General features: G+C 49.1%; 1 protein-coding gene across 1 annotated transcript; it reads left to right on the top strand.

Annotated features, from left to right (window-relative positions):
* Positions 1-254: 254 nt before the first annotated feature.
* On the top strand, positions 255-26,421 carry Pdzk1 (PDZ domain containing 1). The gene is made up of 9 exons (XM_052179676.1): positions 255-488; positions 11,698-11,909; positions 12,872-13,121; positions 16,295-16,431; positions 17,418-17,613; positions 18,679-18,875; positions 24,109-24,333; positions 24,737-25,012; positions 25,898-26,421. The coding sequence occupies exons 1-9, from the start codon at positions 434-436 to the stop codon at positions 25,949-25,951; spliced, it is 1,602 nt and encodes a 533-aa protein (XP_052035636.1). The 5' UTR covers positions 255-433; the 3' UTR covers positions 25,952-26,421.

The following is a 26,421-nucleotide window of genomic DNA, read 5'->3' as shown; positions in this document are numbered from 1 at the left end:
AGTACCTCCTATGAATACACTGTCAGCATCTGGGAAGGTAACCCAGGCAGAGCATGTGGCATGTGGCATGTGCAAAGGGCAGGCAGGGTGTTGGTCATGCAGAGCACAGCTCTGTATTTGTATTTGTATGCTGAGGAGCAGTAGAGGGTACTGAGGTAAACAGAACTCGGGACTTCTGCAAGAGCACTAAGTGCTCGGTTCCTGAGCAGGAATCCACACTTTTGTTTTTTGAAGGGTGTTTTAGAGGCTGGCCAGGGAGAGAGCTCGCTGGAGAATTTATCTAGAGGCAGGAAGACACTGCTAACAGACCACACATATGAAAAATGGAAGTGGGTAGAAATGCAAGTTCAGGGACTGGGTAGAGAGCTGAGCCAGCGTTCACAGGACCCTGGGCCTGCTCCCCGGGCTCCATCGCTAGCACCATTTACACCAGATGCTGCCTCGAGTGGGGTCTAAGGAAGTAGAAGCAAGAGAATCTCAAGTCAAAGGTAAGCGCTAAGCCTGGCCTACAGGAGGTTTTCATGTTTTTGTTTTGTTTTGTTTTGTTTTTTGTTTTTGAATTTGGTTTTTTTGAGACATGGCTTCTCTGTATAGCTCTGGCTGTCCTGGAACTCATTCTGTAGACCAGGCTGGCCCCAAACTCAGAAATCTGCCTGCCTCTGCCTCCCAGAGTGCTGGGATTACGGGCGTGTGCCACCACCGTCTGGCTCATGTTGGTTTTTTAAATGCATTATGGGTGTTCTATCTACATATAGATATGTATCTGCATATAGACCTGCATATCAGGAGAGGGCATCAGATCCCATTACAGATGGTTGTGAGCCCCTGTGTGGGTGCTGGGAATTGAACTCAGATCCTCTGGAAGAGTAGCCAGTGTGCTTAGGTGCTGCCCCAAGCCTGGACTACATAAATCCTGCATTAAAAAAAAAAAAAAGAAAAGAAAGAAGGAAAGAAAAAAGAAACCTTTAAGTGCAATATAAAACAAGGTGCTGATTTTGTGGAAGCCCTTATCCAGCTGACCTTCATGGGGGCTTAGCTGTTTGGGTACCAGTTCCATCAACAGTGGGAGGAAGAAGTCCTCTCTCAATGAGTGCCTCCACTTTCACACAGTTTTTGACTCCCTCTCTCAGTTCCTGAAACTCTTAGGTAAGCAAAGTGTGGAGGGCGTTGGACTCCCAGAGCAGAGTCCTACCATATAGTATAAAATATCATTTATGGAGCCTGAAGTAGTAAGGATATTGGGTACCAGCAAATCAAATGACCTTTGCTATAAGAAATTCTATTCTTTATCATAAAAGAGAAATAAAAATTACTCATTGGGGCTTGCCGTCACTGATCTCTAGATAATTCTCAGTGCAATGCATCCATGAGTTCTCTGCATTTGAGATCCATCCCTGGCTAAGAGCAGACGGCAGCTGTCACAAGGGGGAGGTAAGGTTGGCATATTTATTTTTTAGGGCCTTGCTTTTCCTCCCATTGTCGTATTAGCCCCTTAAATATACTTGACTGGTTGAATTTCCACAGATGTTACTTTTCAGAGGATGAGCCCTAGTGGCCTAAGATCTGACACCTGCACCAAAACTGTAAGATGGGCTCTGGGTAAATTATTGTGAAGCATGAAGTCAAAGCATGTTTGAATCTCTTGCCAGAGATTCTATTGTCAGTATTAGCTGACCTTCCTTCCTTTCTTCCTTTCTTCCTTCCTTCCTTCCTTCCTTCCTTCCTTCCTTCCTTCCTTCCTTCCTTCCTTCCTTCATGCCTTTTTGCTTTCCTTCTTTTAAAGTTTATTTGTGGTGTGTATACGAGTGCTCTGCTGGTATATATGCACACACACTGCATATGTGCCTGGTGCCCACAGAGTTCAGAAGACATTAGTTCAATTACAGGTGGTTGTGAGCCATCGTGTGGGTGGTGAGACTGACCTCTGGTCCTCTGCAAGAGCAGCAAGTGCTCTTAACTGCTGAACCATCTCTTCGGACATACAGCATGATTTCTTTAATGCCCTTAGCAGAAACAGCCTGTGCTAGGCTCTGACAGTGGATGTGCCTGTCTAGTGGGAAGCCCTTTGTCAGGGTTGACCGAATAGGGAATTCACAGCCTGTCTATGATTTTGGACTTAACCCCCGCATTCTCCACCAATCATATTTTTTTCCTAACAGAAGTCTGCCAACATCTGCTCTTTCGGGTCACATAGGTGGGCGCAGATGCAAGAGGAGTGACCTTCTAGACACCTGTGGGCAGATACACCTGGTTAAACTTCCTGGGAGTGTTGCTCTCTTCTTGTTGAAGTGCTTGGGTTTTATAACAAGCATGGCGGCCAGTGAAGGTGAACCAGGTCCAGACTGAAGGCAGCCAGCTCAATGCTGCTCCCAGTCACCGGCTTCTGCCTTAATGAGACAGTTCATTTACTCTACAGTTTCATCCTGGGTTACATAACTGAGGATCCTTCTGCGGGCTCAGTAACGAGGTTAAACATTATTCATTGGCTGGGAGGTTAAACATTATTCATTGGCTGGTTCATGAGCCTTTACCTTTCAGTAAAACAGTTTCCTGGAGCAGGTGTTTATATAGATGCCCACGGGGAGAGGCTCTGCTGTCCCTGTCATTCTGATATTACAATTAATTTCTAATTACTACTAGATAAGATTACGATGAGTACTTATGACTAATGGCGGCAGATTACCATGCTTATGTGAAAGTCTTACTACATCCAGACCATCACACAGGCAAAGATGGCAGTGCTTGGGCTAGCATTCTGGAGGCCATTGCTGACCATAGATCACATTTTCCCACTATAGGTAAAGTCCTGGTTTCTCCTACTTCCTTTATCAAATCCTAGGGAAATTTGGTGATGCGTTCTAACTGAGGGGAACCATCTCCTCAGTACTCGCTGGTGGCCGTGGTCCCCACGGAGGTGAGCTATAGGCCTCGAAGGCAGCGATCTGCTCACTCCAGCTCCCCTATCCCCATGTGCTCTCCCCTAGCTGCTGGCTTCAGCTTGGAGCTCATGCGCCGTGGGCGGAGCTGTGCTGAGAGCTTCCGCTCAGCTATGCTGCTCTGTTAGCGTCCTTGATTGACAGCACCTGGCTCTCTAGCTTTCAGGCTGATGGGATACTCCCGGGTCAGGGCGAGTCTCAGTGTTATCCCAGCATCACTGGCAACAATTCGCTCTTCCCAGTGGCTAAGATTAGCTTTACAGAGAGAGACTCTCAGGAGTGAGTGGATGGAGGACCCTGGCCTTGCGATTGTCTTTGCCCAGGTGCCATCAATGACTTGCCTGTTTGACCCCACTGGATATTTTGGTGTGACACTTTGTGCCCACATTACCGAGGTTCCTAATTTTCTACATCTCCGTCTGCTTTTCAGAAAGGACTGAACGGGCCTTGTTTTCCTCTGTACCCCACTTCCCCATTTCTCCTAGCTCCACCGGTGGAGGATTCTGTCTCATCAATGCTACCTCACTTCCTGTGGTCTCCATCTCACTCCACATGCTGACAGGTTTTTTTAAGGTTAAAAATGGGCGCATCTGGCCGAGTGTGCTATTGCATGCCTTTAGTCCCAGGCCTTGGGAGGCAGGGACACACAGATCTTTGAGTGGTCTACTTAGTGAGTTCCAGGCGGAAGACATATTAAAAAGCAAAAGCAAACAAAACAACAAAAAACCCCTCTGCCCCAGCCACTCCCAGATGTGTCTTCATTTGCTGCCTTTGTTTCAGTATTCTGGACTTCCGGTCTCTCAGCTCGGTGGCCTCTCCTGGTCTTGTTCTCTCTTGGCATCAGTTGGCATTGTTACAGTGTCTTATTTTGGGATTCCTCTCTGGATGGCATTGTAAACTTGGGCTTTCTGCTGCTGATTTTTTTTTTCTAGGAATTTCCCAAGGCTGCATCCTTATCTTTTTGTCACTTAGCACATCCACACAGATTGCCCTGGGAAGAGACTCCCCTTCAACATCATCAGAGCGACAGGAAGACTTCTGCTGTGTCCCCTAGTTTAAGCCACTCACAGAGTGACTTTGTTACCAATCTTCCTCAGTTGTACCTTTGTATTTCTTTGAAACAAGGCCTTACCACGCCTGTCTCTGCTTGTCTCTATCACGCTGGAGATTATGGTCCATGTTGGAGTTCAGAGGCAGGGCCATCATTCAGCTCATGCTGGAGAGGGAGTCCCAGGCAATGTATAAAAACTAGACTTTGTGGCAAAGCAGACAGGCTAGACCATTGGCTGGGGAGTCCTAGGGAAGGAAGACGTGTGTGACCCTGATACCTTGACACTGTATGCCCCATTCCTGCAGCTCCCCATGATGGCTGGTGACAGGCACACATTGTGACACTTGTGATGTTGCACTTGTTGTCTGATGCCGTCTCCACACAGAGAAGGAGGAATCTGAAGGGACAGGGTTGGACGGACTCAATTGATTGCTTTGTTCCTCCGCCTGCCCCCTTCATGCTGGGGTCACAGCTTCTGGGCCAAGCAGGCCCTCATCACCTGTCGGATCACCTGCAATTGCCCTCCTCTTCCCTGGCCTGCCTCCAGCATGTCTGTTCTAGTCCAGCACGCCCACCGTTCCTGAGCCCAGCACTGAACTTACTGTTCCTCTGTTTGAACACGCCGATGGTCCCTGTGCACGCTCCGACCACAGCCAGGTCTGGAAATGAAATTCTTTCATGTCTGCCACCCACAATCTTCCTTTGTTTTGATTTTTATCTCTGCCTTAAGCATGCAGAAAGGACTTTCCCATTCTGTGCCCCGATAGCCATTCCCTGTCTAAAACAGTCACTCCCTACCTCTGATGCTGTTGAAATCTTGCTATCTGTTATCAAAGTCAAGCCCTCATTAAAGTATTCCTTAATCTGTTCCAGGGTGCAGATCTTACACATTTATATTCTGTTTGTAGTGGTTATTCCCACCCCCTCTTTATTTTATTTTATTTTATTTTATTTTATTTTATTTTATTTTATTTTAGTGTGTATAGGTCATTTGCCTGCATGTATAACTGTGTATCACATGCAACTTGGTGAACATGGACACCAGGAGAGGGTATCAGGTTCCTTGGAATTGGAGTTACAGGCAATTGTGACCCATCATGTGGGGTCTGGAAACTGAACCCCAACCCTCTGACAGCATGGCCAGTGAGTGCTTTGAACCGCTGAGCCCCGCTGAGCCATTTCTCCAGCTCACGGTTGATCTACTATCAACCCTTTCCCTGACCTAACTGACTCGGAAGTCCCTTGAGAGCTGTATGCTTTGTCTGTTGGTATGGGGTGGACATAGTTGGTGCAAACAGATGAATTGAGTGTGGGGTAAAAGTCCTCTTGATGTTTAGTGGAAAACTGAAGAAGTTGTGTTTGTGGTCCTAAGCAGACTGTTCCTGCTGAGTGAAGGAGATGGCAAGGAGCGAGAGGCGAAGGAGAGCTCGGGTCTCCTCAGGGCTAACTGCCTGCCTGGGCTTCTCAGACCTGAGTGCAACTGGGTGAGGGACGTGGCATGACATTAGCTTTTTTTTTTTTAAACACAACACAACACAACACAACACAACACAACACAACACAGGGTCTTAATATGTAGCCCAGGCTGGCCTCCAACTCAGAGAGTTCTGCCCTGCCTCTGCCCGCTGAATGCCAAGATTAAAGGTGTCCACCACCAAGTCTGGCTAGCTTTGAAGACAGTTTTGGGACTGGCATCAGAGTTCTCTTAAAATCCATAGGTTAAACGTCACTTTTATCTACTTGACTCTATCTGCCTGGCTCACGACTGCTTGGACTAGCGCACGGGGAGGAAGACAGCAGGCATGGGCTTTATTTAGGTTGCTGTGTGTTCCTGAACCGCGCCCTGCAGTCAGGCATCAGCTATGGGCACAGCTGGACCCTGAGGACTGCACAGGGCGACCAGAGGGCCCTCCTAGGCAGACTGTCACCATGGCTTCTTAAGGGAGTAAAGACAAAGCTCTGGGTGACAGTTAATAGTTCATCCAACCGTGATGGATGGACGTTCTTCTGTGACTCCTGAGGGTTCTTCCTGAGGGGGGAAGGGTCATCAACTGCTGGGGGCCGATCTCAAAGATTAGCTTCTTTACTTAAGCCTGTGCCCAAAGATGTGAGGTGGGGACTCAGTGTGGCTTTGTTTGTTGTTTTTTAAATGGCTCTTTGCAGGTGGTTCTGAGGGACAATTGGGATTGAGATCCAATTGGTGGGTGACTATGAACATTGAAATGATATCCCTTACCTGACACTGAGTTCCTCTACTTATGTTTTTTTTTTTTTTTGTGTGTGTGTGTATATATATATATATATATATATATATATATATATATATATATATATATTGCCTACCTGCGTATACACACACACACACACACACACACGCGTGCGCGCGCGGGCGTGTGTGTGTGTGTGTGTGTGTGTGCATACATATAAAAACTCACAGGAGTTAGACAAAGACTAGGTTTTGTTGTTGTTGTTGTTGTTTGACATGTGAGTGCCTGGGCACATGTATATGGTGTGCATGTAGGGATGGGATCAAACCTCAGTGATGTTTTTCACATGCTACCATTTTTTGTTTTTTCTTTCCCGAGACGGGGCCTCTCACTAGCATGGAACAGGCTGGCTGGCCGCTGAACCCCACGAATCTACTTGCCTCTACCCTCCCAGCTCTGGGGTTACAATACCAACCAGCTCTGGGCGTGCCACCATGCCAGCTGTTTCTGGGGATCAGACTCCGGTCCTCATGCGTGTAGGGCAGGAGCCAACTCTCATTTCTGATTCCTTATGTGGCCTGGTTCTTGCTGTGTAGCTTAGGCTAGCCTTAAACTCAGAGATCATCTTGCCTCTGCCTCCCGAGTGCTGGCATTAAAGGTGTGCACTGCCACACCTGGCTCCCGTGTTTTGAGCATGAGATGTTTCAGGGCTCCTATGTTCATGTTTGGGTCTGGAGCACTGTTTATATTCTTGTCAGGTTCCCGCTGAAGTTTAGATTTTCAGATCCTATCAGGAGGTCATGGAGCTGATGTTTAAATAGCGTTAAACCCTTCTTCACCCGCTTCTGTCTGGGTTGGCTTCTGAGCATTCATGGCTGTGATATTTCCCGGTAGGACATTCCACCTACATGAGACATTATCTTGGAACAGAAGTTTGGGATAGACGCTTGTGTGGGTCAGGCAGGCCTTTCCACAAGCCCCACTCATAGTGCAAACAAAGCAAGTTCCTCTTAGATGTGGCAGTGTGAGGAAAGCCCATCAGCTCCCAGCCCCAGACACACAGACGGAGGCCAGAGCGAGACTTCCTTTTAGCCTTCACCGATTAAGCTGGACCTGCTGGCTGTTTGGGTCTCAGTGGCCTTGGCCTCTGGAGACATGGCTTCCAGCTCTGGCTTCTGGCTTGCGTGTGCAGGAACTAGTAAAGAGGAGTGTTCACCTAAGTATCTGTGGCCGCTGTGGACGGCGAGTGGAGAAGCCCTGGCCTGCCTTGGGCTTAGGAGCCATTTTCTGGCCATCAGCTATTTCTTTTCTGTGAGAAAAGCCTAGTAGTTTGAATCCTTTCTACTCTGACCCCTGGCAGAAGAGCCTCCTAATGCTCTCTGTTCCTTCCATCGCCTTCCAAACTTAACAAAATTCACTAAGCTTTTCTTTTGGGCCTCAGTTTATCATTCTTTCTTGGTAGTAAGAATCTAGTTGTTTTGGAAGAAAATGGAGTCCCAAGGGCAGAGTAACATTATTGAAAAGAGTGATGGACAGTCTTCCAGGAACCTTCCTTCCCTGTCTGCCAGGCCAGGGCCTTTGTTCTTTTTCCCACAGACAAGTAATTTTGTTGCCAAGAATTGACTTTTCCATGTCTGCTCGGACAGGGGTCAGTAGTTTCTTTTCATCTCTAATATTTTGATGATTGGGAATAGAGCCACTTTGGGATGTTCTAGAAATCTCCAAGTTTTCTTTGATGCCCTGCACACCTACCCTCAAGGCCTGGTCCTCAGATTTCCTCATCAAGAAGTACCTGGGCTGGCAGCTAAAGAAAGAGGAAACAGATCCTCGAGTACAACGCTTGTGACTTAGGCCGAACCTCAGAGTCCAGATAGCTCCTCATGCAGCAGCGACACATGTGTGTTAGCCTGTCAGACCACGGAACCACATAGAACCAGGATGTGGCCTAGACAGAGTCACGGATGGAGGTGGCCTGGAGCAGGGCCCCTTAGATGCCATAGTGAATTGACTTTCTATAATCCTGCAGCAGGGACAGAGTCTTGTGCCCCAGGCGGCCCATGTAAGATCAGGCATCTGAAGTTTTGAGTGGCTTGGTTGGGGCGAGAGTATTTACCATCTAATGTACATGCTGGTCATGGACGCGGTGCATGGACCAGCATTAGTCTGAGTGGCAGAGGTGACAGGAGACGGCAGAGCTGGAGCACGATGACACTTCAGCTTTGCGGTTGCAGTGAGCTTTGCGGTTGGTAGGTGTGCAGTGAGCTGGCTCTAACCCTGACTTCAGCCATAGCTGTGGGAAGGAGCGGTGACCTCGAGGGCCTGAGTCTCTTCAAAGCCTCAGGGGCAGGTCTCGCTCGCTGTTCTCAGTCTAGCCATTTAGAAACTTTGAACGGTGCCACCCAAACAAGATGCCGCCGAAAGTGTGCCAAGAAAGAGTAAACTCATGTCGCCTTGGCACGTCGGGTTTTCGGATGTCCAGGGAGAAGGGAGAACGTTCCCAGTATAGTCTAGGGAAGAGACTGCATGTTTCATCTTTAGCCTGCAGAGGAAGGTAAGAGGGATCCTGTGGTGGTTGCCACAGAGGTGACCTGTGGCTCAGCGACAGCTGGGTTTCACGGTGGGTGCCTTAAAGATGAGCATTCATCTGTTGAGCACCCCCAGCCTCCTCTTTTGATGAGCACCCCCAGCCTCCTCTTTTGATGAGCACCCCCAGCCTCCTCTTTTGATGAGCACCCCCAGCCTCCTCTTTTGATGAGCACCCAGCACGCAGCAGCCTTTGCTCTGGTTGCAAAGGCTCATTTGAATTGGAAGCATTTGCACAAGGTTGCCCCACGTTTACCAGAAGGGACTGGGAGTCTTGGATGGATCCCTTCAAGGCTTCTCAGCCCCCTGGAGTTGAGAACTGGCAGGAGTTTAAAGAAGAGCTTGCAGGTGGTGGCAAGCGGAGGCAGCCTGTGCAGCCTGGGCAGAAAGAGCAGTTCAGGTTGGAACCGGTGCCTGCAAGTGAGGAGACCTGGCTGGAGATGCACTCAGCCCCTTCCTCCCCAGGGGCCCCTTTCCGAGTTGCGCCTTTTGATGTGGTAGAGCTGCTGTGCTCTCCCAAGGTGTAGGCGATGGCCACTGATGCCTGTGGCTTTGCTTTTCTCTCCTCCTCAAGCCCGATGGGGTCTGTTTCTTGCTTTTTTTGGTCACACGAAGATTCACACCAAGATTTGCAGAGAGCCATTTAAGGTGGCTGAGCCGCAGGTGCTGGAGGCCTTCCTGCCTGCTTGTGCTGCCCGCCTCTGCCGGCCCCAAGGCCAAATGGCGTCTTGAATCGCCACAGCAAGCCCTGAGGGAGCCCGCAGCAGTGTTGCCGGGTCTCCATTCTGTCCCCTCTGTGTTTTATATAGTCACCTCTTCCTGTGCCCCGAGTAGGAGCCAGCTTTCCCTGAGGATGACTGAGGGAATGGGCTGCAGCCATCTTGGCCCTCTGCCTTCTCTGTCAGCCTCTAGCTGGGCTGGACCCCACTCCCACCGTCCTGAGAAAGGGCAGTGCTGAGCAGGGAGGCCTTGGAGCCCGGGTGGTCCCCCACTGTCCTTAGCAGTAAGGGGCCAACTGTGGTTCACGTGTTCCTGTTCTCCCTGCTTCCTGTAGTGGGGGAACAAGAGGGGCAGGAGACGGAGACAGTAGAGGCCTTGGGCTGGAAGCCCTTACCTGACGTTGGAGTTTTTTCTTGGGCATCCTTCCTTTGCTCTGACTAGGAGCTCCTGGGTCCCCCACAGCCATTTTCCTCCCTTCCCATCTCTTTTATTATTTCACAGTTTGTATGCATGTGTCTTGGATTTGATCATATCTCCTGGTTAGCCTCCATCCTCCGCTGCCGAACGCCCTCTTTCCTAGACCACGCCCACTCTCACGTACTGTCCTGTGCTCGGCTGCCTTTGCTTAGTGCTGCTTGTATGAGCTGGGGACAGCAGTCTTCCTATTGCATTACCAGCTTATCAGCCGGCCCAATACCTGCCTTTGTTTTTGTTTTTTTTCTTCTCCTCCCCTTCCCCTCCCCTCCCCCTCCCCTCCCCTCCCCCTCCTCTCCTCCTCTCCTTCCTCTTCCCCTCCCCTCCCCTCCCCCTTCCCTCCCCTCCCCCTCCTCTCTTCCTCCCCCTCCTCTTCCCTTCCCCCTCCTCTTCCCCTTCCTCTTCCCCTCCTCTTCCCTCCCCTCCTCCTCCCCCTCCTCTTCCTCTCCCTTTCCCCTCCCCTTCCCCTCCCCTCCCCTTCCCCTCCCCTCCCCCTTCTCCTCCCCTCCTCCTCCCCTCCCCTTTTTTCTTCTCAGCTCTTTGAAGCCTGCCTTGCCCTGTCCTGCCTCCCACTAGCCCTGTACTTCTTGGAAAGAAGTCGTTTCTCTGGAGCCCGTCTTATTTTTTCCCTGCCCGCGCCTTCTTTCTAAAGACCCTTTGTGTGTCATCCTGTACCTCTCTCGTTCTTCCACAGCATGCATGGCACACATCACATTTTATTTTAAAAACCAATTATGAAAAACAAATATTCCACCAAGCGTGAAAGGCAGCACGTGGCTCCTCCTATTCACAAGTTTATCCTTTGACACCTAGAACCTGAGGGGCCGGAGTGCTGGGTGCTTCTTGGTGGTGGCTGTGGGCAGAGCGCATGCGTGAGAACATCCTAATGAGACTCCTGAGGGCTGGGAGGCTGAATGTGCGTCCAAGTGCTTACCGTGCAAGCTTGAGGACAGGAGTTCGGAGTCCCCTAAAGCCTGTAAAAAGCTGGGCATGGTGGTGTGTGTTTGCCGTGCTCACACTGACGGGGGTAGAGATGGAGGACTGTGGGCCCACTGGCTAGCTACCATGGTCAGATCAGGGAACTCTGGGTCCACTGAGAGAACCTGTCTCAATAAATAAGGTGGACAGGGATTGAGGAGGACACCTGACATCACCTGATGTCTAGGCACACACACACACACACACACACACACACACACACACACACACACATACACACACAGGCACACATGCACACACACATATACACATGTACACATGTGCACACACATATGCATACACATGCACATGCAACCCACACAGGCACATGCACACATATATATACACATGCATATGCACATATACACACAAGCACGCACACATAAACAGGCATACCCACCCATACCAGTACATGCGCAAAGGAATCCTATTATTTAGAATGATAATTAAAAGAAGGTAGATTTGGCTTCTTAAGCTTTCTGGATCATTGTTTTTACCTTCTTTAGGGCAGGGGACAAAGCTGAGTTTGGTTGTCATTAGAGGAAGATCCTCTGGTGGATGCATGGGTCTGACACCAGGTGAGAAGGCTATTCTTAGGAGTAGATTCGGAAACCGTGAGCATGGACCGCACAGAAGAACGGATGCAGACAAGCAGAGACAGAGGCTGTGTCGGCGTGCTCTCAGGGTTTCCTGCTCCAACTAGATTTCCTGGATTGCCCACGGATTTATCCATTTGTTTTTATCACAGAAATGGCCTCCGCCTTCAACCCCAGAGAGTGTAAATTGTCCAAAAAGGAGGGGCAGAACTATGGCTTCTTCCTCCGCATTGAGAAGGACACTGACGGTCACCTGGTCCGGGTGATTGAGGAGGGGAGCCCAGCAGAGAGGGCAGGGCTGCTGGACGGTGACAGAGTGCTCAGGATCAATGGGGTCTTTGTCGACAAGGAGGAGCATGCGCAGGTAAATGGACAGCTGGGGTTCTTCTAGCACCCCCCCAACACACATCTCTGCCGTTATGGTTTTGGGGATCAGTGGTGCTCACTTCTCTTCTGCCTGCCACTGGCAAAGATTTATCATTATATTTTATGTCAGACACTCTAATTGCTTATAATGAACTGAGAACTGTAAACATTATTACACTGTAGGGGCTGTCAATGCGGCTCAGTGGGTAAAGGGGCTTGCCGCCAAGCCTGATGTCCTGAGTTCAATCCCTCGGACCTACTTGGTGGAAGAAGAGAACTGACTTCCACAAGTGTCCTCTGATTTCCACATGTGTGTGCCATGGCATGTGCTCTGTTATAAACCAATCAATCAATACAGTAAGAAATGTTGTACTTTAATGGTGTCAGGTTGAACATGCATTACCCATTTGTTGTGAGCTAGAAATTGTGAGCTAGACAATTTTATCCGAATAACCTATTATCCCCTCAGCACAAGTTTGCGACTGCACAGATGAGGTAGGTGATGTAGCATGCTGACATTCATGTGGTGAGTATGTGTGAGAGGCTGGCCTCGCCCTGTGCATGGTGGCATCCACCCTAGACCTGAGAAGCCCCACTGCGCTCTCTAGGTCAGTGGCTCTCAGCCTTCCTGATGCTGAGATCCTGTAACACAGTTCCCCATGCTGTGGTGACAAAAATAATAAAATTATTTTTGTCATCACTTCATAATTATAATTATGCTACTGTTATGAACCATAATGTAAGTATCTCTTATGCCGATATCTGACATGCGACAAAGGGCTTGTTGTGCCTCACAGGCTGAGAACAGCTGCTCTAGAGCACTCATCTCTGAGACAGACCAGTCCTGGATTCTCACAGTGCCTGGGACCCAGTCTGATCTTCCCCTAGATATTGGTATTGTGGTGAAGGTGTCTGATATCCCCCTGTGTGTGCCCTTTACCACTCCCATTTTCTCCCTAGGTGGTGGATCTGGTCAGAAAGAGTGGGAATTCAGTGACTCTGCTGGTTCTGGATGGAGACTCCTATGAGAAGGCTGTAAAAAATAAGGTGGACTTGAAAGAACTGGCTCAAAGCCAGAAGGAGGCAGCTCCGATTGATAAGAAACCGGGCTCTGGGGTGAATGGAGCAGTGGAGACTGTTGCCAAGCCACGGCTCTGCTACCTGGTGAAGGAGGGCAACAGCTTTGGCTTCTCTCTGAAAACTATCCAAGGTGAGCTTGGGGTGGGTACCAAACAATAGCCTTTGGGAAAGGCAGATGCTGCCTAAGGACAGCATCTCTGTAGCTGCTACGCATGCGCATGCGCAGGGCAGCGTCCCTCTCTCTACTCTCGTAAGAACCCTTTCTCTGCAGTTGCACAAAGAGAGACTGGGACTTTGGACGCATTGGACAGCAGCAGGGCTGAGTGGGGTGCAGGGCACTCTTTCCCATGTTTGTCAGGCTAGTTCTTTGAGTTCAAGGGCTGATGCCTCTTATTGTTTGTGTGGTTTTTTGAGACAGGGTTTCTCTGTGTAGCCCCGGCAGTCCTGGAACTCGCTCTGTAGACCTGGCTGACCTTGAACTAAGCGACGCACCTACCTGACTGAGTGCGGGGACTAAAGGCATGCACCACTACCACAGTGGCTTCATTGTTCTTTTCTAGCTCCCGTAGGGCGAAGATGGAGGGGAAGCAAGGAGGTTTTTGTGATAGTTACCATTGAGAAAGAGTGATAATCCCTTTTTGTGGCCCAGAGAAGCCCTGTGTTCATTTACTTAGTCAGCAAATTCCTCATGTTAGAACCCCATGGAGTTGCTGACGCTGGCGTCTAAACCCTGGCCTCCTGAGAGACGTTAAAGTACTCTCAGTTGTGGTCCAGTCTCAACTGTCCTAAGATGTCACCGACCTACACTTTGAGGGACATACTTGAGAATCCCTGACCCTCAGGGAGTCCTGTTTCTGTGGTTTCAGAGGAACACACCACGCCACAGTGTTGACCAGAGAGAGTTCTTGATGTTTCCCTGAGAATCCGGCTGGAATTGGGAGCCAGGCTAGTTTGCTCGCTGTCTTTGTTATACAGAGAAGCAGAAGGGGTTGGTAGGTTCAGAAAAGATGCTGACACGTAGATAGCTGCCCTTCAGAAATCAGCTTTATTGCAGGGAAGGGGCCATGAGGCGAGTGTGAACGCATCCTCCGACCCTAGCGATGGCCCTGCCCACATTCTCTCTGCTGCTAGTGTGTGCTGCTGCCAGCTCATGGTTTGATGAGAGAAAAAAAGAGAAGTCTATTTGCCAGTTGAAAATTCTTTCAAGAGGGCAAGTGACCTCTAGCAAGAGATAGCCATTAACCACGAGAGACAGTCCTTATATGTCTATTATTAACCACAGTGGTGGGTGCTGACGGCCATAGAACCTGGGTATTTCTCAGAAATCTGTTAATAGTAAAATAGTGTGAGACAAAGGCGAGGGCTGCTGAGCTGGCTCAGTGGGCAAGGGCGCTGCCGCCAGCCTGGTGGCCCAGGGCCCCACGTGTTGGACGGAAAGAACCAATGCTGACCTCCGCATGCATGTTGGTGTGTGTGTGTGTGTGTGTGTGTGTGTGTATGCATGTCCACACAGAAAAATGAATGCAATAAAAATAACCTAAAAAGTCAAATTTCATCGTCTACTCCTTTGGCTTCTGTGCTGATGCAGCATGCCTGGGGTTTCACATTATGAAGAGAATGTTTGTTTTTTTTCTGTGACAAACTACAGCAAGATTACACTGAATATAAAAGCAACTGTCTTAGTTAGGGTTTTACTGCTGTGAACAGACACCATGACCAATGCAAGTTTTATAAAAGACAACATTTAATTGGGGCTGGCTTACAGGCTCAGAGGTTCAGTCCATTGTCATCAAGGCAGAAACATGGCAGCATCCTGGCAGGCATGGTGCAGGAGGAGCTGAGAGTTCCATACCTTTATTTGAAGGCTGCTAGTAGAAGACTGACTTCCAGGCAACTAGGGTGAGGGTCTTAAGCCCACACCCACAGTGACACACCTACTCCAACAAGGCCACACCTCCTAATTGGGTCACTCCCTAGGCCAATCATATACGAACCATCACGGCAACCAAGCAGCAATTGGCTTGGAGAAGAAATTAACATAATTTCCTTCAGGAATGAGGTTTATTAGGATTGTGGGCAGGGTGCTCAAAGACAAGTGGGGCTTTAGGGTGAGTGTGGGGGAGACAACACCATGTATGGAGAGGTGAGCCTGGTGGGGTCTTAAGAGGAAGGGCAGTCATTCCTTTAAAGCCTGGGGGGGGGGGTGAATGAATGAATGAGTGAGTGAGTGAATGAATGAAGCAACCAGCCCACACGGGAAGGATGGCAGGGAGGTGCCTCTTCAGAGATCAGCGTCTCCTATTCCTAGAACAGAGGAGAGGCTGGCTGTTTGACCTTCCACAGTGTGTGTGTGTGTGAGATGCTTCACGTCTTGGAATTTAGTTCAACACAGCATATGTGAGGAGGAGCATGGGGGACTCGGGTATCATGGACCAAGAACTGGCAGGTCCTGTCACAGATACTTCTTACCACTGTTCCAGAGACAGCTGCCGGGAGGTGTGATCTGATTCTCGGCCTGAAGGGGCCATCCTTGTGTTCCGATGGGTAACAGGAAGACTGTTCAGTGCTCAAGAAAGCAGAGCTAAGGCCTTCTTACTCCTAACATTACAGATATGGCTGTAGAAAGCTACCCCCAGTCTAGATGGAGTATCAGGCTCTAGAAAGAATCCTTGCTAACACTCCTTCAGGCTAACACCTCAACCACGCCCCATACACGGTCCCTTTCCTCCTCCTCTCTCCGACCTTGCTGCCTACCACAGCAGCAAGTTTATGGTCTCTCTCTCGCAGTATGTGATCCTAAGAGAGCACTGTTTAAAGGGGAGGGAACAGAGCGCATGACTTCCACGTCTACGGATATAAAGAGAGGATGGCGGGTTGTTGCAGCATGGGCATGGGTCACTACTTTCTGGCTCAAGAGGCCAAAGCTAGATATTTATTTCTCAAATTTATAATGGTGTATACATGCATGTGTGCACACATGTGCATGCACATGCATGTATTCATATGTGTGTGTGCATGCACACACGTGCGTGTATGCGCATGTATGCCATTTTGAAGGCATTATGGGGGCCTGGGGACAACTTGCAGGAGTCAGTTCTGTTCTGTTCCACCACGTGGACCTGAGAGTTTGAGAGTTGAACCCAGGCTATCAGCCTTGGTATCCAGCACCATTACCCTCTGAGCTGGCTCACCGGCCTGGCACTGAGACTCTTGCCATTTGAGTTGGCTCTAAAGGTATCCAGAGGGAACTCTTTCCTGCCAGATGGGTAGCAATTCTTTGCAGTAGATTCTCTCTTCTTGTAGGTAAAAAGGGAGTGTTCCTGACTGATATCGTACCCCAGGGCGTGGCCATGAAAGCTGGTGTCCTGGCTGATGATCTCTTGATTGAAGTGAATGGAGAAAACGTAGAGAACGCCAGCCACGAGGAAGTGGTGGAAAAGGTAATGGCCTAGAAGGAAGGGCGCCTTTCTCACTCCCTTCTGCTCTGTCGTCATTGGAAGTAGCAGGTGGGCTGGGCTGGGCTGAGCTTGTGATGGGAGACGCCACCTAAGAGAGGCGCCTCTTTGTGTCAAGGGTGCATGGAGTCTCTGGTACCATGGACAAGTGCTAATGGGGCACTGGTCCCCCCTCTTCCCTTCTGTTTCCATTTCTGTACTTTTAGTTACTTGTAGTCAGCCACATCCACAAGCAATGGAAACTTTAAAAATAGGTGGTTCATTAGTTTAAATAACTGTCACTACAATATATTGTTATAAGTGAGTTGCTAGGTTTTTTTGTTTGTTTGTTAGTCACTGAGTCTCACAGGTCTGTGTGCAGAGGAAAGAACAGTACAGATAGGGGTCAGTACATTTGCCATCTGTGGATGGCTACTTCATTTAATGACAGACAGGTGTAGTGTCCAAGGTTGGGTGTGCTAGACAAGGATGGGTGGGGGTAGGGTGGCAAGAGATGGATTCCATCACTACTCAAAACAGTACACAGCCTGAAGCTTGAGTAATTTCTGAAGTCTCCACTTAGTACTTCCATACTGAATGACTGTAGGTAACAGACTATACTTGCCAGGTGCTAGAAGACTCCATCATGACCCAGGGCTCTCTTGTTGAGGTCCCATGAAACCTTGAAAATTGACCAGCCTCTTGTCTTAGTAGAATTATATTCCAAAGCGGACCCTTACTTTCTCTTCTAGAATCCTGTTCTGTCCTCCTCACCTGCACATCTTTCAGGGCTCTGAGGGCTCAGGCTCCTACTTGAGTTCAGTTACCATTTGTGTGGTTGGATGTTTTCCCCAAATACCAGTCAGGTTGGAGCAAGCAGTGCAAACGCTCACGGTCAGGCCGCACGCTCCGAGCTTTCTGCTTTGCATGTCCACCAGTGTTCCAGTGTTCTTTGTGGATGCCCTGCCCCTCATCTGTGTGTCTTGCTATAGGTGACAAAGTCAGGAAGCCGTATCATGTTCCTCCTTGTGGACAAAGAAACTGCCAGGTGCCATAGTGAACAGAAGACCCAATTCAAGAGGGAGACAGCCAGCTTGAAATTGCTGCCCCACCAGCCTCGGGTTGTGGTAATCACCAAGGGCAGCAATGGCTACGGCTTCTATCTGAGGGCAGGCCCTGAACAGAAAGGTGAGGCGCGGGGGCAGGTGAGTCCTTCCTCCTAGTCACTGGTTCACCAAGCTCCAGCGCTCCCCCAGATCCACCAGGGACCTGCAGGAGGAGGGAGAGCGGCTCAGGTTGCCCCGGGTGACCCTGTTGCCATTCCAGAGGAGTCAGGCAGACTTTAGGATCTGGACAGATGGAGAGACTAGCTTGGCTCTCTCCTGAAAGAGATACAAATTCGGAGCATTTGCTGAGTTCTGTGGTGGGAAGACCCCCCCACCATGTCTGGCTTCACGTCATCTACACAATGGCCTTGAGTGCAAGGTTGCGGGTTGTACAGAAGTGTCCCAAAGGAATTCCTCTGGGAATCCCATGCTGGGAAAAGAGAGAGCCTAAATCTGGGGTGATGGGCACCCAGAAGGGATTCACAGCTTGTCAGTCCTCCTTGCAGAAGACAGGATGGATCAGTGCAGGATGGGACCTTACCCTCATTTCAGGACCCTGGAGATAGACTTGAAGGAGTCTCTGGATACCTTTGTTCTTCTTACGAAGGTGGCATACCGAATATCTTTTTCTACTTTTCACTATTAAGTTGGCTGTTTCGATTAGTTTATGAAGGACTAGTAGCTGTGCCTGGCTTGTTGGGGCACAGGCCGTTACCCTCCAATCTGGGCAATGTTACTAAAATGCCAGCACAGCTTCGGAGCCTGGAAGCCTATGTTCTTCACCTCCTTCCCTGCCTTTTGCTTCAGGGTCTCACTGTGTACAGACTGACCTTGAACTTGTGACACTGCCCCACCCCCTGGCCTCCACTTCCCTAGTACTGGCCCTGTCCCTTCTGTGGCTTCCCTGCTGGGTGGTGTGGTGGCTCTGAGGACACCCACTGACTGCCTTGGAGCTTGCTCAGCTGTCGCTTTGTCACGTCAGGCACTTTTAGTAAATACTTCGTTCTCAGTCTTTTAAGATCCTTTCATTGTTAGATGCTCGGTGTGCTTCGGGAGCATGCTTTTGTAAGCTCCTGGGGTGGAGGTAGGGGGAGGAGTTGGCTTCAGGGTGCCTTTATTCTGGTAACCTTTCTTTGTGGAATGGTAGGTCAAATCATCAAGGACATAGAACCTGGAAGCCCAGCAGAGGCTGCTGGTTTGAAGAACAATGACTTGGTGGTTGCTGTCAATGGCGAGTCTGTGGAAGGTCTTGATCATGATGGTGTGGTGGAAAGGATTCGAAAAGGTGGAGACCAGACTACTCTGTGGGTGCTGGACAAAGAGGCAGACAGCATCTACAGCCTGGTAAGTAACTCCAGCACTGTGTACATGCGTGCGTCAAGGCCAGGTCTCTTCACTCTTGCCTTCCAGCTTCGGGCTGAGTTACTTTGTTCTTCCACAAGAGAGGGGCATAACCACCATAACAACCACCAAGACCAAACTGTGGCTCAAGTTGGCAGTGGCAGAAGTATGTTAAGTGAGTTATGAATTCCTGAACTAAAGACTTTGTGAATTAGTGGAAGAATTACCCTTGCTGATCCTCGGATAAGCTATGAAGAACAGGAATCTGAAACTGCACAGAGGTGGCCAGGCTTCTCCAAGCTGGCACAGACATAAATAAATATAGTTTTAGATTCATTTTTTTGGGAGTAGTTTGCATGCGTGTGGGTTTAATGGTGTCCACATCCACTCTGGTGGCAGGAATTTCTGACTGTGCTTACCCCATGCCAGCGGGCTATAGGAAGTCGTGGGAGCCCGCTCTGGGGGTGGGGGAGCACAGTCTGAGGTCCCTGGGCCTGCATGGAGGCTGGGGCCATCAGGTTCTCTTGGGTACCTAGGCGCCGCTGGGAGCCATGGAAGAGCTGAAACCAGAATGGGGGCTTCCATGGGCTGAATCTAGCCCAGGGCTGAAGGGGGAAAGAGGGGAGAGCTAGGTCCTTCAGGGAGGAGAGAGTCCTTGGCTTGTTCAGCGGGCAGCTTGGCTTGGAGGAAGCTGTGGCTGGGGTGCTGAGATTAGCGGGAGATCTGGATGAAAAGAGGCAGTCCATGGTTTTAAGTCATTCATTGTCATGGCGAAGAGCTGCAATGAGTAAAACCCCACTTTCTCATGGTGGGCCTTCGGTTAAATACCTTTTGCAGGGGGAGGAGTGTCTGGGAAGGGGAATTTATTGGCTAAGCCCTTCAGACCTTTAGGTACCTCTTTAAAATGGAGATCTATCTTGAGGCTGTGGTCAATGTGTCTTGTGACCTGTGGTCACATCCCCTAGTGGAGGGGCTCGGAGCATTGTCCTTACATGACTGATAGCCACAGACCTATGGAGAACTGTGGTCTCATGTCAGGAGTGTGGCAAAGCGCCTACTGTCCTTTGTAGGACTAGCCCCTGTGGGGTTACCGGGGTTTCAAACTTAGCTCAACCAGAAACCAGGCCTTTCACGGTCCCATGTGTGTGTTTAGGCATGTGCAGGTAGGTGCTGAGGTCAGGAGAAGGTATTAGTTCTGGAGGTACAACAGATTGTGAACCACTCATCATGAGTACTGGGGACTGAGCTCAGGTCCTCTACAAGAATTGTGTGCTCTTAACCACTGAGCCACGCATTCAGCCCTGATAAATGTGATATTGTTGGTCAGAAAGTCATCAATCTTGAGTAAAGATCTGGAAAGGTTTATTATTTTGCTGTTGATAGAAAAACCATAGCTCTTACTTCAGAAGGAATAAGTTATTTTGGAGTTAAATTTAAGTGACTGTCATTTGAGAACAAAGACTCAGGTTACCCCAAGTCCAATTCCAACATGGAAGCAGTTTAATTTTTTTTTTAATAGCTATAGAACAAAGAAAGGTGTAAATCAAGGCTTAAAACAATACATTTGTGGAGATATCAGAGAGGCAGGTTAGTTTGCCAGAGAGGCCTCAGATGCTATGTGACATTTAGCCCTTTGGTTAGTAGAGAACATTTCATTAAATGAATACATTCCAACCTGTTTTTCAGGATGTTAGAGGTGGGCAAGGAATTACTCTTTAGGCTAGAGATCATCCAGAGAAAGTCATTGAACGCTGGACCTTTAGTTCTAACCACTCCACATCATAGAAACTGTAATCAGTGGAGATGCTGCTGTGGTCCGGAACTTCTCAGCCATGTTGTCCTCAGTGAACACAGCACAAACAGGTTCACCAAGAGTGAGCTGATGGAGAACTTACCCCTCCCAACTTGTAAGACAATCGTTTGTGTTAAGGATTTAAAAGATTTATTTTGATTATTTTAAAATTATGTGATATGTGTGGTACATGTTCATGAGAGCAGGTACCCAGAGTCCAGGAGAGGGTGCTGGGTCCCTTGGAGCTGGAGTGACAGGCATCTGTGAACTGGTGTGCATGCAGGAAATTGAACTTGGCTTCATGTGCCTTAGCCACCGAGTATCTCCAGCCCCAACATTGAGGTTTTATATTTTACGAGAACTGGGGTTCAGTTCAGTTTAACAGGTCTGGGTGCCAAAGTGCCATCCATCTGCCTTGCTGGATGTTGGTCACAGAGATGGACAGATGATAGCCTCTATGTCCTACACAATAACAGAGGCACTGCAGGGCATGCCAGAGGGAGCCAGAACATGGGCGGTGACACCGGCTTTTTTTTTTATAGTTCCGAAACCATAGTTAGACACCTGACGGCTTATAGAGGCCCCAGCTTGGCGGACATTCACGTCAGTATCTGAACTCAAGTTCTCAGACGCGATGCATCTGACCATATACTTTCTCCAAAAATCTTGATTTCAAGATGCTTTTGTAAACAAGATTAAAGAATTCATTGGAAAGAAAAAAAGAGAATCTATTTTTTAGCTAGTTAAACAACCATATCTAGAGAATCTTTGGTATGGGATGCTAACCTGAACACAAGTCTCTAATCGTACACATGGACACACAGACATACACAATTGTTCCTATCCTGGCTTATTACCTTGGGATGGAGAAATGGTATACACATCTTATGTATTTTCAGAGGATTTAAAGGAATGATAAATAATCGACAGGACAATGAAATTAATATTCACAATATCCAGCCAGGGCCTGGGGCAACAACTCAGTTGGTGGAGAGCTTGCCTTGCATAAGGACTTGAGTTTGATCCCCAACACTTTTGTAACTAAGCCTGGTGTGGTGGTGTGTGCTTGTAATCCTAGTGCTGGAGATGGGGATAGGAGAGTTCCTGGGGGCCCAGTGGCTGTCCAGTCTAATGGGGGAATACCAGGCCAATTAGGGGCCCTGTCATAGAAAAAGCAAAGTCAGAAGGACACCTGAGGAATGACACCCAAGGTTGTCTTCTGCATACATGTGTGTACTTGCACACCCATGAATACATACCCTCCTAATCAGATTAGGAAGAATAAAACCAAAATGAAATATGGATGCTTTTAAAATACCATTCTAATTTGAAAATAAATAGGAATTGGAAATGCTGGGAGCATATTTGACAATCCAAAAGTTGTCCCATACCCCCCTCCCCAAGGAAAAAAAATTAAAGTTATATAACTGGCTCACTACAGAGTCGGTCAGACCAGCCATGGAAGTACTGGTAATGAGGCTTCCAGGCAGCTGTCCCAAGCCTGCCCGCCTCCCCCCCCCCCCCCTTTCCCCAGGCTGTAAGGTAGCATGAAGGGTAGTGGGCAGACTAAATTAACTATTTAGAGCATGTGGGCGTCACTGCCCAGTCCTGAGAACCTGCTGTGACTAGTCCAGCAACTAAAAAGGTGATGTCAGAGGGGTTGGGAAGACAGCCGGGTGTTACCTTGAAGCAAGAAAGGCTTTAGAGGAGAGGGGCAGCCTTGAGACCGTGACGGCTGGCAGGCAGGCGGACTCATTACTGTGCAGCCTGAATGCACTTGTTTTTAAAAGAAAGAAAATAGTAGGAAAGTTGTTCCCATAACTTAAGCTACAAAGGGCTAATTTTGGCTTAAGGACAACTGAGGCTGTTAGAAATGGCACAGCTGACTTTTGCAAGCCAGTTTTGATGTTGTAAGCTGATGCTGGCACTGAGGATTTTGTTGTAATTCCTGAAAATAAAATCTGTGATGAAATAGTCCTAGAATGATGTATGTTTCCCCCCATTTCGGTTCACGTGAGAGGAGAGTCTGCCTCACTCTCCAAGGCTGGTGTGGGGCTGGGGTGGATCTCTGAGATACAGCAGCTAATAAGGTAAACACCTCTACAGATCCTGATGGGCTAGATTCACGACAGCCTAGACTGAGGACTCAAAAGGTTGGATAAGCACCACCCTGTTCTTCTTTCATGCTTGTGTGCTTTGACATGCCAGGCAGCCACAGTTGCTAAGCCTGCTGGGAGTCAGGACGACTGTGGTGAGAAATGACTCATGGGACTGTTTCAGTCGAGTCACCCAGGTAGAGAATCTGTAAAGACATCCCTGAGGGCTGTGTGTGGGCCTGGATGGGGGCAGTTGAGCTGCTGAGAAGGCAGGCAGGCAGAAGAACCTCAGGTCTCATTTTTGCTAAGCTGCTATAGTGACAAGGTGGACCATGTTTCTCCCTCGCTGCTGGATGTCTTGTTTTCTAACAAATATCCTGAATACCCTTATACAAATCTAGCCCCTAACTCAAGCAAAATCCTCAACCAGTTAATACTATTAAAATAAAAATAAAAAAAAATCAGGAATAGGGATTTATCCTAAGTGCTGAGTCCTCTCTGGCAGGCCCTTTGAGTCTGATCCCAGGGTTCGTGCTGAAATGCTGGGCACGGTGGTCTGCATGAGCGAGCTTTAGGCCACACAGACCTGTCGCTAGACTGAGAAGATGTGCCTGGGGGAAACTACTCAAGGGGCGGTAGGAAACTGCTGGAGGATACCAGGACAGGCGGACAGACAGACAGAGACAGACAGACAGACAGCAGGGGTGTGCATGTACAAGCATAAGAATAAAACATAAACACACCAGTCCCACTTCGCTTCTGTGTCTGCTCTCATGGCCATCATTGCTTTCTTCCCAGCCTTGGCTGTGAGAATGAGAGAACCGGGCGTACTTACAGACGGAAGCTCGGCATGAGAGGGCGGCGATCACTGCAATACACAGCAGCCCTGGGAGACTGGGGGATGGGATTCGTGTTTGCTGCCATGTGAGCACCTTTCCCATTATCAGTGTGTGGAGCTGGTCCTTAAAAAATTAGTCACAGAAATGTTTTGTCCTTTAGTTTCTATAGCATTCTCAAAGACTGTCTTACTGCAGGGCAGGGAGAACAGTGCCGTGGGGTACCCCTCAAAGGTGTCTCCCTAAGGGGGAGGAGTGTAGACAGGGTTCAGTGATTTGCCTGCTCTTGTGGAGACAGGCTTGTCATGCTGTTAGCTTTGGTGTCTGGTGCAGAACTGTACACTGTTTCTATGTTAACCACACGTATGTGTCTGTGTACATGTTTCTACCCTCTCTGACAGCTCTCCTGTCCTCAGGTTAGGGGAGGAGCGTACATGTATGACGCCTTGTGTATTAAACCGTGACATTTGATGAAGTGAGTGCTCAGACCATTTCCCCTTTATTTTCAAAAGGCTCGTTTCTCTCCACTTCTTTACTGCCAAAGTCAAGACCTGCCTAACGGCTCTGTCAAGGAAGCCCCAGCTCCCACCCCTGCTCCTCTGGAGGCCACAGGCTCAGACACCACAGAGGATGCGAAAGAGCATAAACCCAAGCTCTGCAGGCTGGTTAAAGAGGATGACAGCTACGGCTTTCGCCTGAATGCCATCCGGGGTCAGCCAGGCTCCTTTGTCAAAGAGGTACGGTAACTAATTCCAGCAGCTCAGCCAACACAGCCAGTGAAGATGGGATTCTCAGTGCAAGCCACAGTTGCTGTGACACTAACAGTGGTCACACCCCCCGCCTCGGAGTGCTCCCTGTCTACTGCTGTGGGTGTGCACGGTGCCAGGACCCTGTAGGGAAGGGCCAAGGGACCACCCTGCAGCTCCCAAGTTGGGATCCTAAGATGGGGGCTTGATGCCTTCAGCCCAGCAGATGTTTAGTATGGTGTTTTGCCAGTGTGGCTGAGCTCGGTGGAGTTCAGGGTGTGCAGCCCATCAAGGAGAGAGATGTGGCTAACAAGTGTTGAGGCTCTTCAGGAGGGAAGCTGCCCAGTGTACCTCCTCCATGCTCGGAACTGATACTCAGAACCTCTGTTCACAGGTACAGCCGGGTGGCCCTGCTGACAAGGCCGGGCTGGAGAATGAGGACGTCATCATTGAAGTGAACGGGAAGAATGTCCAGGACGAGCCGTATGAGAGAGTGGTGGAGCGGGTCAAGAGCAGCGGGGAGCAGGTCACTCTGTTGGTCTGTGGGAAGGTGGCCTACTGCTACTTCCAAGCTAGGAAAATCCCCATCGTGTCTTCCATGGCCGACCCCCTGGTGGCTGGCCCTGATGACAAAGGAGAGACATCGGCAGACCACCCAGCAAAAGAACGAGTGAGTGGTGGCTGTGCTTGGTGACCCTGCTTCCCTGGGTTAGTCCCCAGTCAGTGCCTCGTGCCTGTGCTTCCCAGTGACACAGGGTGGCCAACCTGCCAGGGTTTTGTGAAACGGGAGGTAGTATGAGGACAAATTTATTATCTTTTTAGAACTGTGGCCTCAGTGTGGAGCCCAGGCTGTCTAGAACTTGCAATCCTCCTGTCTCAGCCTCCTGAGTGTCAGGATTGTGGCGTGTGTCATTATTTTTTAGCATGCAGTTGGCAGTCAGTAAGCGAATCAGTTTATCAAAATCATGGAGACCACCGAAGAACCTGACTGGGTGATGTAGGACCAGTTCCTGGCTCTGGGCTCCAGCCTTCTAAGACATGGACAATGTGTACAGCTGTTCTCAGAACAGAAGTGTGTGAGCTGTGCCCGGCTCCCAGTGTGTACCAGAGTCAGAGGGCTAGGCTCCACGGTAAGTAAGTGGCAGGAGTTACCGTTATTTTTGTCAGAAGAATTTTTTTCTGGTCAATTTTCTCATCATAGATAAACTTGAGTTTCCAAAGTGAACTGACATCCAAGTTCACAGGAGGAGATTTATAGCAGTCAGGTATCCGATGAAAAAGTCTCACTTTAGTCTTCCATTTATTCATTCTACTGATAGGTAATGTCAATTATAGTACTAATGTGGTCTTATAGGAAACTGGTTGTCTATGTGTATGTTGGTCTACATACACAGACAATGAGAAACTTGCTTGTGTTAGTGATGTGGAAGCAAGCCAAGTGAAGACTCGGGTCACGTCTTGTAGAGATGCACGGTTCTCCCAGGCTTAAGGCACTCCAGTTCTAGGGCAGCCCCGCTCTCCTGCTGTGGTAAACCCTTGCTGTTCTCCTTGACAGACTCTCAGCACAGGCTCTCACGCTTCTTCCAACTCTGAAGACACTGAGATGTGAAGAGAACAAACGATGCTTCCTCTTGTGGGTCCAGAAACTGCCTCTCCGAGGAAGGAGCCCTGCTGACCCGGTCAGACCTCCTCTAGATCATCTGTCCCTGAGACTGTCTGCCGTTGTAAGGGCTGCTACTGCAGGTTGCTTATTTAAGCTCAGCTTAGCTGGAGGGAGGACCAGGTTCAGGTTCTTTCTATGTGGTATCTTTCAAAGCGCAACTTTCCACTTCTGTTGATGAAACCTCTTACTTCTGTAGGCTTGAGCATCTGGGATGACTTACTGTGTCAGTGGGAGCACTGCTAATTAAAGGATCAAGCAGGATCTGTTACAGAACTGTGCTTTTGTAGCAAGGTTGTGGCTAAGCAGCACCACTAGGTGCTTTTGAGTTGCTTGCAACATCCCTGTTGGCTAACAGAATCTGAACAGTATCTTTGTTCAATAAAAACATTTCATGCTTTCTTATTTGCTCCAGAAGC

Source organism: Apodemus sylvaticus, chromosome 4 (assembly GCF_947179515.1).
Source record: "Apodemus sylvaticus chromosome 4, mApoSyl1.1, whole genome shotgun sequence".
Classification (NCBI taxonomy): Eukaryota; Metazoa; Chordata; class Mammalia; order Rodentia; family Muridae; genus Apodemus; species Apodemus sylvaticus.
The sequence above is the reverse complement of the archived record's forward strand: the minus strand, read 5'-3'. Positions and strand labels throughout refer to the sequence as shown.